This window comes from Panthera onca, chromosome D1 (assembly GCF_046562875.1).
Source record: "Panthera onca isolate mPanOnc1 chromosome D1, mPanOnc1 haplotype 2, whole genome shotgun sequence".
NCBI classification, from domain to species: domain Eukaryota; kingdom Metazoa; phylum Chordata; class Mammalia; order Carnivora; family Felidae; genus Panthera; species Panthera onca.
In genome coordinates this window covers 112,949,962-112,971,564 of record NC_138348.1, presented here as the reverse complement: position 1 = coordinate 112,971,564, position 21,603 = coordinate 112,949,962, and the positions used below count along the sequence as shown (strand labels likewise).

The following is a 21,603-nucleotide window of genomic DNA, read 5'->3' as shown; positions in this document are numbered from 1 at the left end:
ATTCCCTATCTGTTGGCCGGTGCCCTGCCTTCCCCAGCAGTGATCAGCTCCCAGCTTGGTTTGCAAGCTTCTAATTCCACTTACTTTTCTTTACTGCAGACTAGCGTCAATTTGCAGATGTTGACCGAGGACCTACTTCGTGTGTTAGACACCTTACCAGTCTCTTCAGAATGCAGAGAGGACGAAGGCACAGCCCACGAACTTAAGGAATTCACAAGAGCTGTGAGGCCATCATGGGCAGGAAAGAACGGTCAGGTTCATCGGGATACCCTCAAGGCCCACATTCGGGAATAGCTTCCACATGCGCCACGTTGGCGAAGAGACACATGACCCCAACATGGCAATAAAAGAAGCCGGGAAATGCGCTCTTCCGGAGGGTCCGGGAAGAAGCAACATGGAATTGAACGCGCTGGCTGCTTCACACGGTCCCCACCACGCGATGCGGTCGGGAAGCGTGATGCTGGAGGTCGTGTGCGTGGGGCGCTAAAGGGACCAGAGGGGATTGCTGTCATTCGAATCTGCCGAGAGCTTGGGGCCGCGGACGGTAAAGCAGAGGCTTGAGAGCCAGGTGCACCTTGCCAGATGAGCCGGAGAGAGGAAGGACGCTTTTCACGGGGAACAGCATGGCGTCACCGTCGAGGCGTGGAAATGCACGTGCTTTCGGCGAGAACAGAAGGTGTATTAAATGGGGCAGCACAGCTTTAGACAATATAGCAAAATGCAGAACTAGGAAAAGAGGGCGAAGTAGATTTCTAAGGCTCTGGGACGCCAGGTTAGAATCTGATGAAGCCATGGAAAGCTATTCATTAGTTTTAATGAGAAACTTTGATGTCAACTGAAAAGAAGGTCTTCTGGTGGCCAAGTACAGGGAAAACGTAGCATGGGAGAGTAAGAGAGGAGCAAGACTGACAGATTTCACACTAGAATTTCCTGAGGCGCTTTAAAAATACAGATGTATGGGCCCTTTACTCACCAACTCAATCACAATTTCTGGGACAAGTACTGTATTTTTCAAAGCCGCTCAGGTAACACTCATGCAGAGCCAAGGCTGACAGTCAGTAGGATACGGCAATGAAATTATAAGGGCTTGAAGGGCGGTCTTGTTTGTCACACATTTTAAAAGTCTGAATTTGGCAGATGAGACGAGGACACAATAATTTAATTGACTGATGGGTACTTGGGGTCATGAGTAGAGCTCTTCTAGCACAGGCTGACGTAAAACCTTGGCTGGGCTCCCTTCGCGGGAGTAAATGACAGGACAGCATGCGACTATGTCCCAACTTGTGCAAGGCATTTTTCCACACTACCGATGTCATTCTCCAATGTTAAGTGTGCATTAGCTGTTATTGAGGGTAGGATTCATTGGCAATGTTTAAACACTTTCCAAAGTCACTTCTGTTTTGAAATGATCTCCTTTAACAGCAGAAAAAAGGCTCTCAGTCCATCTCCTAATCGTTCTTCACACCTGTCCCACCAGGAATGTGTGGGGCCGGGGGTTGGGGGTGGATTCCAGCTCACAGCCTTGACATCCACCCCAGGTTCTTGGATCACCAACCGTCCTGGTCACCAGCTTCCTTTTCACGGTGGATGAAAGGCACGACCCCTGTCCTCAGGACAATCGCAATCAAGAAGAGGAGACTGGCATTTTCCACTTAAGAATGGGGCCCTCTAGCCCCGGGACCCACTCTGGAAATTCGGGAGGCAGACGACTTGTGGGTGTGTTTGAGGCTGTTTCTCCCTGGATTCCGTGTACACCTCAGACGCGCCTCCCTGCGTGGCTTTTGCCGCCTTGTTCTACGGCGGCCCCAGGGAGTGGAACACCTTGTTGCATCCACCACAGGCCCCAAGTTCACATGTGCTTCTAATAGTTCCCAGGATCCACACTTGCCATCTGGTCCCGGAGGGTCTCTCCTGGGCAACCGGACTGCTTGGCAGTGAGACTGCCGTCTTCAGCTCTCAAAGCAGTAGCTCCGGGGAGTTCCTGGGACATTCCCCTGACCCTGCCCCCGCACCGTCCCTGAGGAGTCCAGAATGTGGCCACACGGTCTTCTGCTCCAGGCGGCCCCGCCCTGCATCGGCCGCCACGAAGCCCTCGGGGCCAGTTTGGCAAGTGCCCACGTGTCCTCCTCACCACCCCCCTTCGGGCCACACGCCACGCGTACACGCTGACCGTCTGGAACACCACCGGGCATCTCCAGCTCCCCCAGCAAAAGGCAAACGCCAACCCACTAACGCCCCGCCCACAGCCGTATTTCTCCATCGCATCAGCCCCGTCGGCACTGCTGGCGTGGGATTTGAACTTTACACCCTCCATTTCAGAGCGGAGACCTGACGAACACGCTTTCCCTAAACCAGGGTCACGCGGTTTCTGACCCAAACTTCTGTCTGTGGTCCTTGGGGGGTGGTGCCAGATGCTGCTGAGGCTGCTGAAGGTGTACCGTGCGTGTGTGCGTGTGCACGTGTGTGTGCGTGCGTGTGTCCATGTGTCCGTATGAGGCTGCAAAATGTGTAGTCGTGCGCGCGTGTGTCCAGCAGCTTGTGGTCATGTGTCACCTCCCACAGGGTGTGAGGTGGGGCAGACTTGCAGCGGCTCTGTCCCCAGGGCTCTGCCGAGGGAACCCGGGGACGGCTGCGGGTTCCGGGGCTGAGCAGCCAGAAACAAGGTGGCACTCAAGCGCGCACGACGCTTATGCAACATATCACGGGTCCTCGGGTCCCGGCTTTCAAGAAAACAGGTGTGGAACACGAACGGACGACATCGCACTGGCACCTCTTACGAGTTTTCGGCACTGCTTTCAAAGTACACAATCTGCACTTCACGGGGGTGCCAAGTGCTCGGGTGAGGCCGGTGTGCTCATTTGCATGCAAGTCCCCGAATGCCCTTCCGGCCCCGGCCCCTCCAGCTGCCGTTCCTGCAGAATAAAGGCTGACGTGCCCTGTGCTGTTCCAGGTTTGTGCACATTATCCCTCTGATATGCAAACAAGAGGAGGAGGAAGTTCTCCCTCTGCCCTAAGCATCGGGGGACTTCGAATGAAAAGGAAGAGGCTGGACTAAGCAGAAATGGTAATATGTTCACTCAGCACCCGTTTGAAGTCACCTTATCTAGCTCCTTCCAAACCACTTCTTGGCTCATTTCAGCGGCAGAGATCACAGATTCGGAGATGTGGAGCACTGAAATGGATTTTGGGGATCTAACGTAGGGTACTCCTGTCGATGGGTCATCATCTCTGGGCGATCACTCACCTGGTCACTGCTGCCACCGTCCGGTGCCCTCGGTGACAGCTGGAGCAGGGACACCGTCAGCAGGGGCCACGCTTCGCCGACCCTCGGTGGCCAGAAGCACGTTTGACCATTCTACCCCCAGCATCTGCTTCAAGTCTCAAGGACGTACACCCACCCAAGTAAAACCTACACCTTTCTCGATCTCGATCGCTACTGTAAGGGGAAGAAAGGTGAGACCGGAGTGGCGGAGGCTTCCCCGAGGTTTTGTGGAGCGTTGGTGGCTGATTTGGATATAAACCTAGGGCTCTCATTCTTAGAGCTCATTCTGCACCATCTAAGTGGCCTTGAGCACATACCATGGGCCAGTCACTGCCCGGGACTGGGGACACAGCAGTGACCAAGACAGAAACCAGAAGAGCTTTTTCAGAGACACTCCCACCCCCCCCACCCCCCGCCCCCCAGCACAGACACTGGTCACGGGTCATCACCATCACAGCACAGATGATCAGAACCGTTGAAATTTCGTTGTGGAATCGTCCATCTGCCAGCGAGGGAGGGGAACATTCTCCTCCATGTGTTTTTCTTGCAAAGTATCCAGTTAGGGAAACACAGTCCTCACAGTGTAAGTGCCAGGAAAGACCAGGATTTTCAGCACGGTCGACTGATTGTTTCATTAAGTCAGTTGATTGGACACCTTTTAGTTGTGACACGCTGTCTTAGGTGAAAGGTCTGGGGGGGGGGGGGTGGCGGTGCTCTGAGCGTCAGCGAAAGCCCAGTCAGCGGTGGAGGGCAGGGGACAAATAAGACCTGTGAGGTGGTGGCATTCAGGTGGCCTTGGGAGGACGCGCTGTGGCTCAGCAAACACAGAAGGCATACTGGGGGGGAGCCGGGCCCCAAACCAGAGTGCAGAGCATGAGCGAACTGTACGGGCAGAAGGCGTGCTCTCGACCCTTGGTGCGGGTCTCAGTTCTGCGGTTCTGAACCCACCGGTACCCACTCCTGCCTGAGTGAGGACCAGCTCTCCCCAGCGGCCCGTGGGGTCCCGTGCTCCCTGGTTAGGAACACAGGCCCTGAAAGCAGACCTCCTTACGTTCCGGCTTGGAACCTTTTTCGCTTTGGGATCTCAAATTTTCTCTCACCTGTCTCGTCTTTGAAATGTGCACAGGAGAGGCCTAGGATTTCTGCAGGAGTCCAGTGAATGCCTGGCGTGAAGTCCTTACAGCACTTGCGGGGACATCCTCGATGTGTGTTCGTGATTACTGCGTGGACTGCAGGGAGAACTGCGTGCGGTATTAAAGGCTCCTGTTCAGAGGGCAGGTGTCCTACTCTCCACTCGGAACCCTGAGGGACCCTGAGGGACCCTGAAGGGCGAGGCGCTGTTGCAGCGATCATGGCTTGGGCCACACGCTCCGTGGGGAAAATCGTAGAAATGTTTCCTGAAAACTGTGTGCTGCCTGCCACCCCCTGGGATGGGGCTGGGGGTTGAAATGGGTTTTCCCCTTCCCCACTTCTATTTTGGCTGTTTTTACCACCATCTATTACAATGCATGAAATACCTGAGTAGGATTTGTGGGCAGTTCGGTCCACCCACCAGGAGGTTCTGCAAATGGTCTGCGGTCTCCTGAGGTCCGTGTCCACTCTGCTCAGCTGGCGATGGTACCAGCCCCACTCCCCTGGGGCTCCTTGTCCTTCCCTCCCCGCCCCCAACAGCTTTGCTGTGTGGGATCCTTGTCCCACCTGCCGGTGTTTTTGGTCCATGAAATGTAAGAAGCTTTCTGCCAGCTTGACAGAGAGCCCTGGGCTCCTTCTCGGCCTGAGAGCAAAACTGCACTCACGGGTTGCCATCCAAAGCCTATGTGGGGCCCCTCTCCCCGGACCAGCCCCCTCTCGCGTCTGTGCACTGAGCCCCCAATCCAGCACTGCCCCCAGCATCACCATCCAACGTGCCCGCCCACATTGTCACCTGACCAAAGACACAGCCTATAAAAATTACGCTGATGATCCTCTCCCTGTAGCTCGTGAGGTACGTCCGATGGAACCACTTGTGCTAAATCATTAGGTTTTGCATAAACCCATCTACCATGAAACGAAACGCAAATTACTTCTGAAAGGAAACATTTACTTTTTTACCAACGATAATTTCCCTCTCTGGGCAGGACACCTGGGAACCTGATAATCGAACTTTCCTTTTACGGGTCACCCCTCCACCCCCCACTTTGGTCCCTGGCCGTTGGCTCTGCTCGGTTGACTTTTAACACAACCGTCCACCTCTCTACTAAATCCAGGCTTGGTCTTGGCCAATTGGAGGAATGATCCTAAGTCAATAGACAAATTTTGGAAGGTGGACGATTTCTCAGAGGACTTGAACCAGGTTTGCACAAGATTGGCCGACTATCCGAGTAACGGCTGCATTCCATGGGCAACACAGGAGCAGGCTGTAACCCTGGAGAGGTGACATCGCTCGGGGCCTTGCAGAAAGCTGACCATTTTTTTTTTCCCTTGAAACACCAAGCTCCATGTCACTGGAACATTGCACCTTTTTGTACAAGGCGGGTTCTGAAGGAGCAACTTTGAAACAGGGAAGAACCACGTAGCTGGTACGAAAAATGGTTAAAGGACTTAGAATGATTTAAAAAACCCCTTAAGCCTAATCCTTCTCCAGAGAGATTCGAAACCACGTTGGGAGACAAATAAACAGCTCGAGTCTAGCATTGTTCTTCCATTTCCTAAAGGCGACTGAACATTGACCTTCATACCGTTCCCAGGCAGGCGATGAGCCTCCCCGTGGCCTGTGAAGTCAGAAATTGCACACGCACGTGTGCGCGCGCACACACACACACACACACACACACACACACACACTCAGAAGAAAACCAAAGAACTAAAGCACAAAAGCCATCCGATTCCCACAACTTGACTTTTTGGACTCACCTGCCTGTGACAAGATGCTGTGGACGATGTGGTGGCCATTCAGGGACATGTCACGAGAGCCTGGACTGGCCGAGGACGGAAAGGGAAGGTGGAACAGGAGACTTCTCCTCCAACAGAGCAGTGAGAGCTAAGGCGTGGTCCCATGAGCAGCGAAGTTAGCATCACCTGGGGCCCTGCTGAAGGGCCAGCGACTGGGCTCCCTCCCACACCTATCGAATCAGAACTCTGGGTCAACAAGCCCTCCAGGTGATCCCAACACATCACGAAGTTGCAGAACCCCACCCCCTGCCCCCGCCCCCTACTCCGGCTCGATTCAGAAGGTATGGAACTGTCCAGATGTTAGGAAAGCGGGTGTGGGAGGCCTCCCAGGTGTGAGTGTCTGCTTCAGTCATTAACTAACTCAGGCACTGATGGCCGAGTCCTGAGTCCCCGGCCTCCTGCTACTTAGGATCTTTAAGGGGACTGGATGTATTTGCAGATACATACCTCCTACCACTCTTCCTCAAATGCACCCTGGCTGGCTTGTCTCCGACACTCCACAGTGGCCTCCAAATGCTGAATGGGATGGCCATTTCTAAATCTTCACCCTGTCTGTCCCTGCAGGAGCTCTGGGCACAATTGGCCACACGTGCCTTTTAAAGCCACGTGTTCACTTTTCTCCAAGACTCTTACATCAGTGACCCTGATGACTCACTCCAATCAGGAACATTCAAAAAAAAACTAATTACCGAGCTCTGAGTAGGGTGCTGGGGACAGACAGGGGATAGAGCAGGATCCTGGGGCCATCGGGAGGGAAGCTGCCACCAGCTTCGAAAAGTGGAGGGCAGGAGGAAGTTGCTGGAACCACAGAGGGCGCTGAACCACTCAGTCCAGGCGCCGCAGGCTGGGACCACGTTCTGTGGGCACAGGTGAGCACAGGTGCACTGAGCACAGGGTAATGCAGACTAGCGGCCCCCACGTTGTACACCTGAAACTCAGGTAACCTTGGGTGGCAACCCTACTCCAACACCAAACAAGTACAGTCACCTGCTCCTGGCACTACCAGCGGGGTGGTGGGGGGGAGCCCAGCCAAATTCCACTTGCTGGTGGCACTGTCATTTTCGGGAGATTTCCTGTCCATTTCTTTCTTCTTCATTCACTTGGATTCACTTCCAAGAATACTGGTTAGTAAGGTAACTATTTTAAATCTAACTGGAAGTGAAAGTGTTTACAGCTGTACGTCCTACACAGATAAAAATATTCCAAATGAAGAAGAAGAAAAAATACAGATAGATAGATTGATCGATCTGCCTCCTGGGACAGAGACCCAGGTGGAGAATTCGGAGGAGCTGAAGGCACGCAGGTGACGCGTTCACCACCACCACACACGCATTACGTGTTGTTTCACCAACTGTTCCTGCCGGTCATTTGCTGTCCCTTGACCCCAAGGTCAAGCAGGCCCCAGGGCTCTAACCTCTTTTCCATCTGCTGTCACCCCCATCGTGATGTCCTGCAGTTTCCTGGCTCTGCACACCCACTCAGAGTCATGTCTCTGCCAGAGCCCTGGACCCGCTCTCCACCTGCTTCCCGACTTCCACACGACTGGTCCGGTCAGGTTGCAGACTTTGGTTCATGCAGCTCCCCCCACCTCCACTCAGCCCCAGATTGTGGGAGCACAACCATCTGTCCTCTGACACCCGCATCCCATCCACAGACAAATCTCGGCAGCTCTGTTTCCCAAATATTCCAGGATCGGAGCACCTGCTACTCTCCCACGGTGTCTGGACCACCATCACCTGTTGCCTGTGCTAAGGTGGCATCAGCCACCCCCTAACTTGTGTCCAAGCCGCTGCCCCACCCCCTTGAGCCCATCCTTAACAGACGCGGGGTGAAATCACAATTCCTCACCTCAAACCCCGGGGAGGCTCCCTGCACCAGCCAAGCCAGGATGTGCTGCAGAATCGGAAACCACAGCAGCTATTCCCACGGAGTTTTCTTTGTTTCTCAGGATCTACAGCTAGTATGCGTCATCAGGGGCTCTGCTCAGCACATCCCTCAGAACCAGGGTGATACACGCTCGGCCTTGGCGTGTGCTAACGTCGTCCCTGCAGTACGGACGGGGTGGGAAGATGGGCAGCGTCTTCTCAAGATTCCTCGTCCACTTCCGTCTCACTGGCTAAGCCAGGTGTGTGGCAGCACAGCACAATTCTGCTCTAAAATCTCCGTGGCATGAGAACGGTCGGCCTTCATTGGTCGAGCATCTGCAGGCCAGCAGGGGTCTGCTGATCTCCACTAGGCTGGTGGGGGGAGGGGGGTCAGCTGACCTCCACCAGGCTGGCTGGGGGTCAGCTGGTCTCCAGTAGGCTGGTGGGGGATCAGCTGATCTCTACTGGGTTGGCGAGGGCGGGGTGGGGTTCAGCTGGTCTCCAGTAGGTTGGTGGGGGATCAGCTGATCTCTATTGGGTTGGCGGGGCTGGGGGGGGGGGGGTTCAGCTGGTCTCCAGTAGGCTGGTGGGGGTCAGCTGATCTTCATCAGGCTGGCTGGGGGTCAGCTGGTCTCCAGTAGGCTCGTGGGGGATCAGCTGATCTCTACTGGGTTGGCGGGGTTCAGCTGGTCTCCACTGGGCTGGCTGGGGTTCAGCTGGTCTCCACTGGGCTGGTTGGGGGTCAGCTGGTCTCCACTAGGTTGGTGGGGGTCAGAGGGGGGTTCAGCTGGTCTCCACTGGGCTGGCTGGGGGTCAGCTGGCCTCCAGTAGGCTGGTGGGGTTCAGCTGGTCTCCACTGGGCTGGTTGGGGGTCAGCTGGTCTCCACTAGGTTGGTGGGGGTCAGAGGGGGGTTCAGCTGGTCTCCACTGGGCTGGTTGGGGGTCAGCTGGTCTCCACTAGGTTGGTGGGGGTCAGAGGGGGGTTCAGCTGGTCTCCACTGGGCTGGCTGGGGGTCAGCTGGCCTCCAGTAGGCTGGTGGGGTTCAGTTGGTCTCCACTGGACTGGTTGGGGGTCAGCTGGTCTCCACTAGGTTGGTGGGGGTCAGAGGGGGGTTCAGCTGGTCTCCACTGGGCTGGTTGGGGGTCAGCTGGTCTCCACTAGGTTGGTGGGGGTCAGAGGGGGGGTCAGCTGGTCTCCACTGGGCTGGCTGGGGGTCAGCTGGCCTCCAGTAGGCTGGTGGGGATCAGCTGGTCTCCACTGGGTTGGGGGGGGGGGCGGGGTTCAGCTGGTCTCCAGTAGGCTGGTGAGGGTCAGCTAGTCTGCACTGGGCTGGCTGGGGGTCAGCTGGTCTCCACTGGGTTGGGGGAGGCAGAGTTCAGCTGGTCTCCAGTAGGCTGGTGGGGGTTAGCTGATCTCCACTGGGTTGGTGGGGGCCGGGGGGGGGGGGGGGGGGAGTCAGCTGGTCTCCAGTAGGCTGGTGGGGGTCAGCTGATCTCCACTGGGTTGGTGGGGGCCGGGGGGGGGGGGGGGGGGAGTCAGCTGGTCTCCAGTAGGCTGGTGGGGGTCAGCTGATCTCCACTGGGCTGGATGGGGGTCAGCTGGTCTCCACTAGGTTGGTGGGGGTCGGAGGGGGGTTCAGCTGGTCTCTACTGGGTTGGCGGGGGGGGGGGGGGGGGGGGGGGGGGCAGGGGTGTCAGCTGGTCTCCATCGGGCCCAGCAGGGTCAGCTTCAAGCTGCAGGTCGTGTGGGGTAGCTCTGTTAGGCAGGTTCATCCTCCTCCTGCAGTCAGTGGACTGGCCAAGGCACGTGGTTTGACTTTGTTTTGTTCTCGCTCTAGAGAGTGAGCCCCACTCGGCAAGTCCTTGCTGACGTCGCAGCCACTTATATCCCGTTGTCTGAAGCAGACCGTGTGGCCAAAACCACGTGAGGAGAGGTCTCCTCCGTCTATGGTGAAGCCGGGACACGTATGTAGATGAAAGAAGGAGTGAAGACTTGGGGTGGGTGATCCAACCTGGCACATGTGGCCACACCCAACTTGAAGGGAGCAGGGAAATGCAATCCTCCCGTGTGCTAGGACATTCCGGAATGTCTGTAGGGCACCAGTAAGGATCTTCGGTGGTACGGACTAGAGTCTCATAATGGCCTAAAACGTTCAATAAAATCTGGCTTCTGTGAGCTTCCTCCCTTCATCTCTGACCACGCAACCTTGCTTACCCCATTCCAGCCCCACACCAAGCAAACTTCTACCTCAGGGCCTTTGCACTTGCTGTCCATTCTGCCAGGAATTCTCTTTTATCAGATATTGACACGGCTTTCTCACTCCGCCTCCCGAGTCTGGGGCCTCATGGGTCTGTCAGCTTCTACTCTGGTTTCCTACATCAACTCGATACCCAGTAAGAGGCCTTTTAACTGCCTGTCCTACCATTTCGCTCCCTGGATCAAAAACCCCGAGGACTTCTCAACACATGACGAACCCCATCCTTGCCATGACCTAGAAGACTCACGTGAATTAGTGCTGCCTACTTCTCTCCCTTCCGTGTTCTTGCCACTGAGTTCCTTGCCCACAATACCCTAGTCCTCTCGCTGTTCCTTACACCATCCCTAGCTTGCTTCTGCCTCAGGACCTTTGCACGTGCTATTTCCTTTGCCTGGAGTGCTCCTCCCCAGGGTATTTCCACCTATTTTCACTTCTTTTAGATCTCAGCAAGACTGTCACCTCCTTAGGAGAGACCTTCCTTCGTCTCTCTCAGTAGCTTTGTTCCTTAACAGCACTGATCATTATATGAAGCTACATGTATGATTATTTTCTGTATCTACCTTGCTGCAAAGTCCACAAAATCTAGAACATTGTATTCTCGGTGGTCCTCTTCATTGGCCCTTGTGCCTAAAAGTGTGCCTGTCCTATAATGGATGTTCAATTATTATTAATTAAATAATGAAACTTGACCAGAATAGTCAATGATGACCTCTGGATCCATGCTCGGGATTGTGGGTGACAAGACTCTATGAGGAAATCCTTTACCGCTGCCCCCCATCCACTGGCCGAGACAGCAGGCGTACATTGTGATTAAGGATACTGGCCGTACAGGAATGGCCTGGAGGTCACCACTGGTTGACCTCGGGCACTTTGTTTGAAGTCTCTGGGCTTCACGTTTTCACCTTCATGAACCATAATAGATATAATAACAGGGTTGCATAATAAAAACTTTATGCATACTCACTCTTCAATTTCAGAAAACTCATTTGTCATTGGGTTATTATGAAAATTAAATATAGGTAAGCTTCAGAAAATTTCGGGGATACTGTAAGCGTTCAATGAACAGACACTATTATTTTTTATTTATCTTCTTACAATTTCTTAATGTTTATTTCTTTTTGAAAGAGAGAGAGAGAGCGCGTGCGCGAGCAGGGGAGGGGCAGAGAGAGAGAAAGAAGGAGATACAGAATCCGAAGCAGGCTCCAGGCTCTGAGCAGTGAGCACAGAGCCCGACACAGGGCTCGAACCTGAGAACCATGAGATCATGACTGGAGCCAAAGTCAGACGCTTAAACCCCTGAGCCCCCCAGGCGCCCCAACAGACACTATGATTAGTCAGTATTCATTATTTGTAGCTTCTGTCTTTGCAAACGTGCCCACTCCGCACGATTTATACGTAACTCCAAAGTCAAATCAACGTGGCGCTTTTGTGCAGTCATTCGGGGACAGGGTGAGAGCGGTGAAGCACCTGACGTGTCCTCCACGGTCCCAGCTGCGGTTGAGCCGTGGGCCTCTGTGCTCTTGCCCCAGCTCTCAGACCGTCTTTGTGGCCTTTTCAGCGTCCCGTCTTTTGCAGGTCTGTGCTTTTTGGTGGTGCATGTTGCCATTGAAAGAGGCACCCAGGCAGGTGCTGGAGTGCTGTGTGCCCTCAGTGTGAGAGGCTGCGGTGACGAATTAGAGCGCTGTGGCTGGCAGCTCAACGCTCGTGGCTCAGTAATCCATGGTAGATGAGGTGTCTCTAAGCAGAGACTCCTGCAAACAAGGGGATGCATTTGCCAGTGGAGGGAAATGTGACCAGAGGCTCCCAGAACGAGCCCCCCGTTTCCTGGCCGCGGGGCTGGCGATCAGTGCTCCCTGATCCCATGTGTGTGGCCGTGCTGGGGCAGCTAGGGACGGCAAAGAACGAGGATCCGCCCTCGCCCCCCGCCCCCTGATCAATCAGCTTCTCCAACGGGCGGTTTTCACGCAAAATCCTCTGTCTCCACAGGCTTCTTCCCTCCCCGACGCCCCCGATTCACGCCTCTGCCATCTGACATTCCCAGAGGAGCCAAGAGTGGGATCTGGCCGGACCTCGGGACCCAGCGGAGCAAGGGGCTCCCTCACAGCCCCTCTGCATGGTGGGGTCATTCTTCTCTCCCCTCCTTTGCGGTCTGACCCTTGCCGGGCTTTACGATCGGTGTAGACGGATCACGGCTGCCATGTAACTGGGGAGACATCTTCGAGTCTTCTCAGTTCCGTACGTCCTGACACGGACTCAGGTCCCAGTTTGGGTCAGGTGCGGCTACCCTGGCTATTCGGCCGAGGCATGTGTGTGTGTGTGTGTGTGTGTGTGTGTGTGTGTGTGCTGTGAAGTGTTATTGGGGCTGCAGGCCTGTGGGGGGAGCCCTAGACCCCCAGTCACGTGTGGCTGTTTACCCTTACACCTAGACTCCCTACCGCTGGCACAACGAAGGTGTCTTTGGCCACACCAGCCACATTTCACGTGCTCAGCAGCTACATGCTTCCGCCCCGTTCCCAGACCCTCCTCTGAGCTGCAGACCCACAGACCGAACTGCCTACCTCATGTCTCCGGCCATTTGGCATTAGTATCTCATATGGATTTCTCGATCTAATGCAAACCTCTCCCCCTCCCTGGCTCCCCATCTCAGTAAATGGCGTCTTTGTCTGCCTAGTTCGTTATGCCAGAAGCCCCCAGAACATTCCGTGACATCCTCCCACTGCACGCTCGATCCACACCAACTGTGGCCAATTAAACATTTAAAATGTGCTCCTCTTCGAGCCACAATCTTGTTGTCATTTCTGATGCCACCAACTTAAATCCTGATGCCTCAGTCTCCTTCCCCTTTCCCGCTGGCTGACGGGTATTCAAATTTCAGTTCCTGCTCCAGTGTCTTAAGAAGACCAATTCTTAAAGGATCTCTTCCTGCCCCTGCTCTACACTCTACCTTTTGACATCGTCTCACGTCAGGCTTCTGCTGTTCACAAACACAGTGGGTTGTTTATGTGTTTGTGTGGCACCCACCAGCCCTCTCTCGTTTGATCAGAGCATTAGACGCGGCCGCTTAGTCGTTCTCCGAATCTGGTCCGTCTGGCACCGCCCTCAGCGACGTGTTTTCCGAATCCTGGAGCACTCACTTGTGAGCTTTGTGAACTGCTGATGTCTCGTCTCCTCTGGGGTCACGGGTGTCCTTCAGCTTCCGCCCTTTATCATCCTTCTTACGGGGTCACCCTCGCTGCCCGAAGGACGGTACCCGGTCAGCGTCACCAGCCCTGGCTCTGCAGACGGGTGTGATTTCTTCTCTTGAAATGAGCCTCCCCCTCCCTGCCTCCCTAAGAGTTCTGAGTGAGGAGAGTCCTCCCAAGCATGCAGCCCACACGACTTCTTCCTCTGGGACGCGCCCGGAGCCTGCACTGCTCTCCCACCGCGTCGCCAAGACCCTGAATCCTCTCGAGAACTTTTCTCACAGCACTCCTAGAGATTTGCCCTTGACGGTCCGTGCACCCACAGGGGATCCACCCCTTCCTGTCTCTACGGCCTGAGCCCGGGGAGAAGCTTCCTAATTCGCATTCCCACCCCATCCTTCCCGCACGGGGCCATCTGCCAAAGTGCAGAATCCGCCAAAGTGCGGAAAGGCTCTCTGTCGCCCTTCTGGTTTTGTAAACGAGGACGCACAGGTCCAGAAAGGGAGGGCCTTCTGAGGTTCTCTCTCCTCCATTATGACACCTGCAGGCCCGTATGCTTACAGCCCCAGGCTTCCTCTCCTCCACATAAAGGACACAACTCCCTGCCAGCCAGCCACACAAGAGGATTCCTCTGTGACCACAGGATTTTCTACCTTTTCAAACTTCCCTCCAGTTGTGCCTCTAGACATTCCTTCCTGCCACTTCGCTTGTGAATCCCACCTACATTATCTGTCTCTACGTTTACCTTGTGTTGCAGGCCCTGGGTTGGGACCCCAAAGCACACCTGATACGTAGCGTGTTTTAACACGTTTTGTTGAATGAATGAACGAAGCACATAGTCAGTTTTCCCCATATTGATGGTGGCTAGGTATCCGTTCATAGAAGGCGATAAATACTCTGAAGTTCGTACCAAAAGGGGCCATAATGGCAAACATTTCCTTGATGTGTTCGACGCTCACGGAGCAGTGATTTCTTCACATTTGGCAATTTAAGCCTGTAAAGTGCTCCCTCGGGAAACCACCCGCTCTCCCGGTCTCCTCGAACGGCCCCCACCTCCTGAGCCTTCCCAACGCACACACGGACCCTGATTATGACCCTGAGACTGGTGTGTAGAGACCAGTGAGAACGAGAAGGAACGTGGAAGTCACAGGGAGAGAGGAAAGGCTAGAAAACACTGGAAGAGAAGGAATTTGTAATATGGCCTCCACCAAAGACTAGAGAATATGACCCAGAACACATTCTCAAAACATAATCGGTACTACATGAATTATGTAAAATATAAATTGAATCCAAGAGTAATTTTAACATTTGGTTCCTGGCCACTAAACCTGGCAGCCGGTATCCAACAGTTTAAAATAATGAGAAAGTCAAATGGTTTTATTGGAAAATGAAGATTTCTTGGCCCATAACTTGCTGCCCTAGGAACACGAAGCGTTGGTTCCGGACTCAGCCCCACTCTCTTCTGATGTGGTCTGCTAAAGAATTGTTACGGATCGCTATAGAAATGAAATTTATTTTGAAAAAGATACAAGTTAACTTGCAAATTCAGGACTGTAACAGGAAGAACAAGCCTGAAGTCTTAAATTAAGTGTCTGGCCATTATGTTCAAGAGATACCCCCGTGTTTTATGGTAAGTTTTGCAGACCTCTGTAGGCTTCAACTCGATTTTTGTAAACAACAAAATTTAAGTGGGTGTCAGTAAAAACCAGTGAGTTATAAATGTTCTCTCTTCTAGCATATTTGATCAAAGCTTTCAATAAACAACATTGTATTTCCTGCAATTTCAGGCATGAATACTAATCTATGAATTTTAGTTTAATATGCTATCAGAGGACCCTGGGAGGCTATGAACAATTTGGACATCTGTTAAGTTATTCTCGGAGTAAAAGTGGACACATGTACATTTCAGGAAACAAAATAAGATTATTAATGTATTTGCATTAAGATACTGTGTAAACACACACACACACACACACACACACACACACACACACACACACAGCTACCATGATTTTTATATAAAAATCCAAGTTATCTGAATTAACAACTATGCACAGCAGTATCTGATTCCTTCCTGCCCCTTCCCCACACTTTCACACTTTGACTCACACATTACTGGTACTTCTGATGGTAAAATTGATCCTTTTTAATGTTTATTTTTTGTTTTTGAAAGAGAGAGAGAGAACGCACGTGGGACGGGGCAGAGAGAGAGGGAGCACAGAATCCGAACCAGGCTCCAGGTTCTGAGCCATCAGCACAGAGCCCGACGCGGGGCTTGAACCCACGAGGCCAAAGATAGGCTGCCAGCAACAGCACCAGATCCTGCAGTGAGAAGAGCTCCCCTTCCACTCGCCTCTGCCCCCTCGCCCGCCCCTGCTCAGAAACCAGTGTCTACACGCCTGTAGCCCCTGGCCTGGTCTTCTGGAGCGGGTAGGCCTGACCCTGCTGTGGGAAAAGGTTCCCAGGCGTCTGGGTGGTACCGACGTCGGGCCCCTAAGGAAGAGACAGGCCGTGCACTTGTAGGGATGGAGGTCAGACGAGACCGTGTTTTATTAAAAGGCCAGCGGGGAAAACAGTCCAAGCAAACAGCAAAACAGCAAAGCCTCCGGTCCCGCCCTGCTGCCCAGCTCGGGGACAGGGACCCGGTGAGAACCTGCCACCAAGGCCAGGCCTTGCCCTGTTTCTGCCTTCTGAGCCCCAGCCCTCGGAAATCACCCAGCCTGGTCACCCCAAACAGCCGCAGGCGTTCGTGAAAGTCAATGTGTAACACTGCACATTGGGGAGCTGCAATTGGGGAGGAAATGATGGAGTTTTGTTCAAAAGCAATATATATTTTTCATGGAGATAAGAGGCATATTACACTTGCTACAGAAAAATGCCACGAGACGAAAAAGCTGCGTGCTGCCGATATGACAAAAAGCATAAAAAATTCTACCTACGAAAGTGTTCTGCCCTATGAGGTCACACGGAATGAAAGGCATTATTCCAGGTGAGTGAACCACGCAGAAATGCGGATTTATTAGGGTTTGTTTTGAAATGTAATTTGTACAGCGAGCTTTTTATTCCTTTGATGGCAATGAAACATTTATCTGCTCCATGTTGGAAAGGCAAGAGATAACAGATAACCGAGGGAGACGTTTCAATAAAACACTCAGGAAAGAGGAAAGAAACGTGAGTGAATACGACTGCTTGCATTTCAGCTAATAAATAAAAAGGGCAGACAGGGCTTTAACTGGAAACCGACCCGGTTGATGCAGCCCGGAAGGTTTATTAAAAATTGGGTAGAACACTGATTCTTTCTACTTACAGCTACGATGGGAGCTGCCCAAGATGACGCCACGTGCACCCACTTTGAGTTGGGGTGCACAGGCCAACGTCTTCATGGGGCAACCTGCCAGTGGCCGTGATGGGGACACCGGTCCTCACGACGAGTGCGCCTGCCTCGGCCATTTGTGATCGCGTCTGGGATTCTGGACAAGCGACCAATACGGCGATCTTCCCACTCCCCTGTCGCGGTACAAACACTGGAGGTTTCTAGGGACGTTTTCAAGGTGCACCTGCCATGAGCCTTCCCTCTCAAAGGGCTGAGAAAAGATGAAGTTACCACTAAGGAGAGGTGAGAACCTGGTCCAGGCTCAGAAGTGCAAGCATATTTAGGCCACTCGCCTGACCCCAGCGCTAACCCAGCCTGTCACACAGCCCTCACTCAGACGGTGTTAGCACACAGGGCCCCAGACTCACAGAAGAAATCAGCTCTTGATTCAAGGCAGAAACGGAGCCCTCTCTGAACAGCCCCACGGCTCTCTGGAGTCCACTGCGTTCTCCCAAGAGTCTTGCTTTGGAGAACGAGGAGTCACTCACTACTCTGTGGATTCAGTCTCCTTGAAAACAGACACTGAGGAGCCGGGGAGGGAAAATGACTCGAAACCCCAGGAATGAAACCCTGGTGGAGCAGGGCCACGTTCGTGGGCCTGTGATTTGCAGGTGGCTTCTCACAACACAGCTCCACAGATGTGGCAAGAACCACAGCCCCCAGATCTGACTTCACTTAGTCCGGAAGCCGGAATTCAGACTGGGGAGTGAGGATGTGATCGGGAATTTACGTCAGCAAAATTGGGTTGTTCTGATACATGAAAGCTTTCAGGCTGTAAATAATTCATGACGTTTGCCAGATATAAAACGCCATCGTAAATCCATATTTGTGTATCAGAGAGATAGGAACAGAAAAGCAAGATACATAAAACGAATTGGCCTAACCCGGGGAGTTTGGATCCATTATTAAACAGGGAGCCAATTAAACATTCCATCCAATCTCCAGTTACATTAGTAATTCTGTGATCACCGTTTTCACTTTCAACTACCCAAACCTTCCGACCAACACCATTTTGAAAGGCTCCTACGGACTCCCCAGGCCATTCTCCAAAGGCGTTATTTCTGTGGACGGGCTTTCAGAAAGAAACCGTTCAAAGTTCTGTGACAGTTGATAAATTGTCTCTGGAAGGATTATAATAACAAACCTTCTGAGAAATTTTTTTGCGACAGGTGTTAAATGAATTTGCATGCCTCAGCAGGATGCATGAAAAGAAGACTTAATGACTTAATTTCTAAGGCATCTATATTATTACCGCATGCTTCTGCAGACAGGTAATTACTGTCTACATAGGTAAGCGTGTAGTGCGTCCCTCGGGAAAAATGGTCAGGTCTCTGCCTTTTCCCCAGAAACCATATTTTTCCTTCTTCTTCTTCTCCTTCTTTTTCTTCTTCTTTTTTTTATAATTAGGACGTATCTATAAGAAAAGCCCATTTATTGGTTTTTTAGTATACACAGCGCTTTCTTTAAAAGACCAAGATCCAAAACTGTTTTGTGATTCAAATTTAGAAGTAAACAAAGTGATCTTCTGAATCTTCCAAGGACGCATTTCACGTATTTAATTTGTCCCTTAATGTGTCAAAAGATTTTAAGGGTCTATAGGCCTGTAGCATACGTAAGCTCTGGGGTACACGGAAGAAACCAGCTGATATATGTACACGTAGACACGGAGAGCGTACACACATATGTGTACACGGGCACGCTCTCTGACACGATCATTACACGCCATCCTGTGTTCTGGGGGACAGAAGCTGATGAGGGGCCTTTCCACCTGCTGTGGCTGAGCGAGCCAGGCGGTGGTTCAGCACCCACCGGCTCTCACTGCTCTACGGGCCGGTCCTAAGTGCGGCTGCTGGTGGAACAGGGCCTCTCACAACCCCCCGCCCCCCCGCCCCCTGACACTAAAGGTTCCCTCACGCGCGAGGGGATTTGGCACACGTTCTCCTATCGCGGCGGTCTTGAGCTGCAGACGCAGTCGCAGCGCTCATGGTGATCCAGCTGGATGTCGACGAGAGCCATGTGCTTGGCTCTGGCCCTCCTCCTGAAATGGCCAGGCTCGAACTGTAACACCTAGGACGAGAAGCGCGTGTCCCGTTAGCAAGCCCTTGGGTTCACGGTCACCACATCCCCTTCTTCTCTTCGTGACAACCGGTTCCCAACCCCTGGAGAAACCAAGGAACACGACGGGCTGCCTGTCATGATGCACTCGTGTAAATATTGTTACAGTCATCGGCTCCCTGATGTGGAGGCTCTGGGGTCACAGGGTAATGCCTCCTGTGTTTGTTACCAACCTGCAGCACCGTGGGGAGCTCACGTGTCCCGACAGGGGCCTCTCGGTAGCTTTCTAAGGGCCCGATTTGGGCCAAGTGCTACTCCAAATACTGTCACAACTATCCCTCAGAACAGACGTATGTTACAGATAAATCCAACACTCAGCATTTATTACTTCTTGCAGACAGAACAGGGCATGTGCTCTTGTGGCTGAAAGTGGAATGGATGCAGAATGTTTTTCCCTGCGGAAGGGGATCAGTGGCCATAATTACGCGGAAATACATTTACGCTCTGACGTATCTGTTGATATATAATGCCTTTTACGATTTAAAACAGATCAGACTTCAGCATATTCTTTTTTTAAAAATTTTTAATGTTTATTTATTACTGAGAGACAGAGAAAGACAGAACATGAGCATGGGAGGGGCAGAGAGAGGAGGGGACACAGAATCCGAAGCAGGCTCCAGGCTCCGAGCTGTGAGCACAGAGCCCGACGTGGGGCTCGAACTCACAAACCGCAAGATCGTGACCTGAGCCGGAGTCGGACACTTAACCCACTGAGCCACCCAGGCGCCCCTCACCATATTCTTTCTACATTAATACCTGTGTATCAGTACAGCATTTCTTCGTGAAGTGCATCCTCGATTTCTTACATTAATAAGTTGATTGCAATGACATGAACGGAGCTGGAGAGATTAAGCTAAGTGAAATAAGTGAGAGAAAGACAAACACCGTACGATTTCGCCTGTGTGGGACTGAAGAAACAAAACGAGTGAGCAAAGAGGGGAAAAAGGAGAGACAAACCAAGAACAGACTCTTAACAACAGAGAACACACGGGTGGTCCCCGGAGGGGAGGTGGGGGGAGGGGTACGATGGTACACCTGTCGCGATGAGCACCAGGGATGCAGGGAAGTGTGGAACCATCGTATTGTACTCCTGAAACTCCAAGTACTCTGTACGTTAACTGGAGTCTCAATACACGCTTAGAAAAGTAAGGTGAAACCGAACTTCAGCGAAGTTTAAAGAGAAGCTGTCTTCTCTCCTGCTTCTCCCCTGCTGCGGCCTTCGGGAAGGCGGGCCTTCACCATCACAGGCAGAATCCCCTGGAGCGTCCTACTGTCGCTTTCACATACACTGTCCGGTCGGTTCGACTGCTTCTCTCGTTTATGCCCTCAGGTTCCCGCTAGCCATGACTTCTGCCTTCCTTCTACTGTCCCTTCACGGAGGTATCCTGTCCCCACCCTGGAGGACTGAGATGCTCCAGGAGGCCGTGCGCCCCATTCAGGGTCTTCTGGGCACCGAGAGCCAGGTCCAAGGACAGGGTCCCGTCCTCCAGCATCCTTGCCCCCGGGGGCCACTGCCTCTTCAGCGTGCCTGTGATTTCCTTCTGCGTCTCCAAGGGGTGTGGGGCTCCACGTGTGCACTGAGTGGGGACGCAATATGCTTTGCCTCGTTTACTGCCATCCCGGGTGAAGGCCAGACGTGGCAAAATCCTGCCTCAGTGTCTGCACGACTATTCCTGGCATCCCTGCAAGGGGATCCCTGGCATTCCTTTACTATGGATTCTCTCCCCAGAAGCTTTCTCGGATGACCAGCTTCAAGTCATAAACCAAAACCATCTACTAGGAAACGGGGGTCCAGACTGCTCAGCCCTTGGCCCCCCTTCTTCAGCCATGCCGCCCACGGGGGCTCCAGAGAGGACAAGAATGGATGCTCTCGTTTGCTCAGTGTTCAGTCAAGCCTCAGAGCCTGGACCCTAAAGTGGGGCAGAGAATCCCACGTGCAGGGGACCCCCAGGAGGACTCGTCCCCGAGGCATAGAGACTCACAAGTGCTTGCTGTCGGTAAAGCTGGTCCAAAGGGCAGTTCCGACGACCACGTATATCGTATCCTTCTCCTCCTGCAATTCTAGGACACGTACAGCAGGGATCACACGCTCTCCCACAATTTGTTATGCATTCTACTCACTGGATCATAAGCGCATGGAGAACAGAGAAGCAGAAGGCATTACTAATGTCAATGAGGATGTTCTAGATGCTGCATGCTGTTGTAAGTGACTTTGCAAATGACAAATTATTTGCACTTCACTCCAGCCCTCTTAGGTACTCTCCTAGGTCTCCATCCATGAGGGAAGAGAGACACGAAGTTGCCCCCGGTTACACAGCCGACATCCGCTGGTGCCAGGACGTGACTCCCCCTGGACCAGCTGACGCTCCCACCTGTGCGTATTTGGTCAGAGGGCCTCGGAGAGAGTCAGAGGTTTGCGTCCTCCTGCTTCACCGAGAATTTCTCTACTGCGAGCCGGTCACTATCACCCAAGACCACACGGAAAGCACACCCAGGGGCTTGCAGGGCAGGGGAGTGACTTCTGAGACGATGCGCAGGGGACAAATATGTCTGCTCAGGCCACTCCGACCGGCGCCTGCTCTGTCGCGCTGAGTTCTCGTTGATGGCAGACAGCAGC

At 53.0% G+C, this 21,603-nt stretch overlaps 1 protein-coding gene across 2 annotated transcripts in view; it reads right to left on the bottom strand.

Moving 5' to 3' along the window:
• Positions 1 to 16,488: 16,488 nt before the first annotated feature.
• The window catches only part of PDGFD (platelet derived growth factor D), a 222,687-nt gene continuing 217,572 nt past the window's right edge, over positions 16,489 to 21,603 (bottom strand). For both annotated transcript variants that reach the window (XM_078432672.2, XM_078432671.2), the window contains exon 7: positions 16,489 to 18,938. In XM_078432672.2, coding sequence (XP_078288798.1) covers positions 18,813 to 18,938 — 126 coding nt within the window. In that variant the 3' untranslated portion in view covers positions 16,489 to 18,812. The remainder of the gene's footprint in view (positions 18,939 to 21,603) is intronic.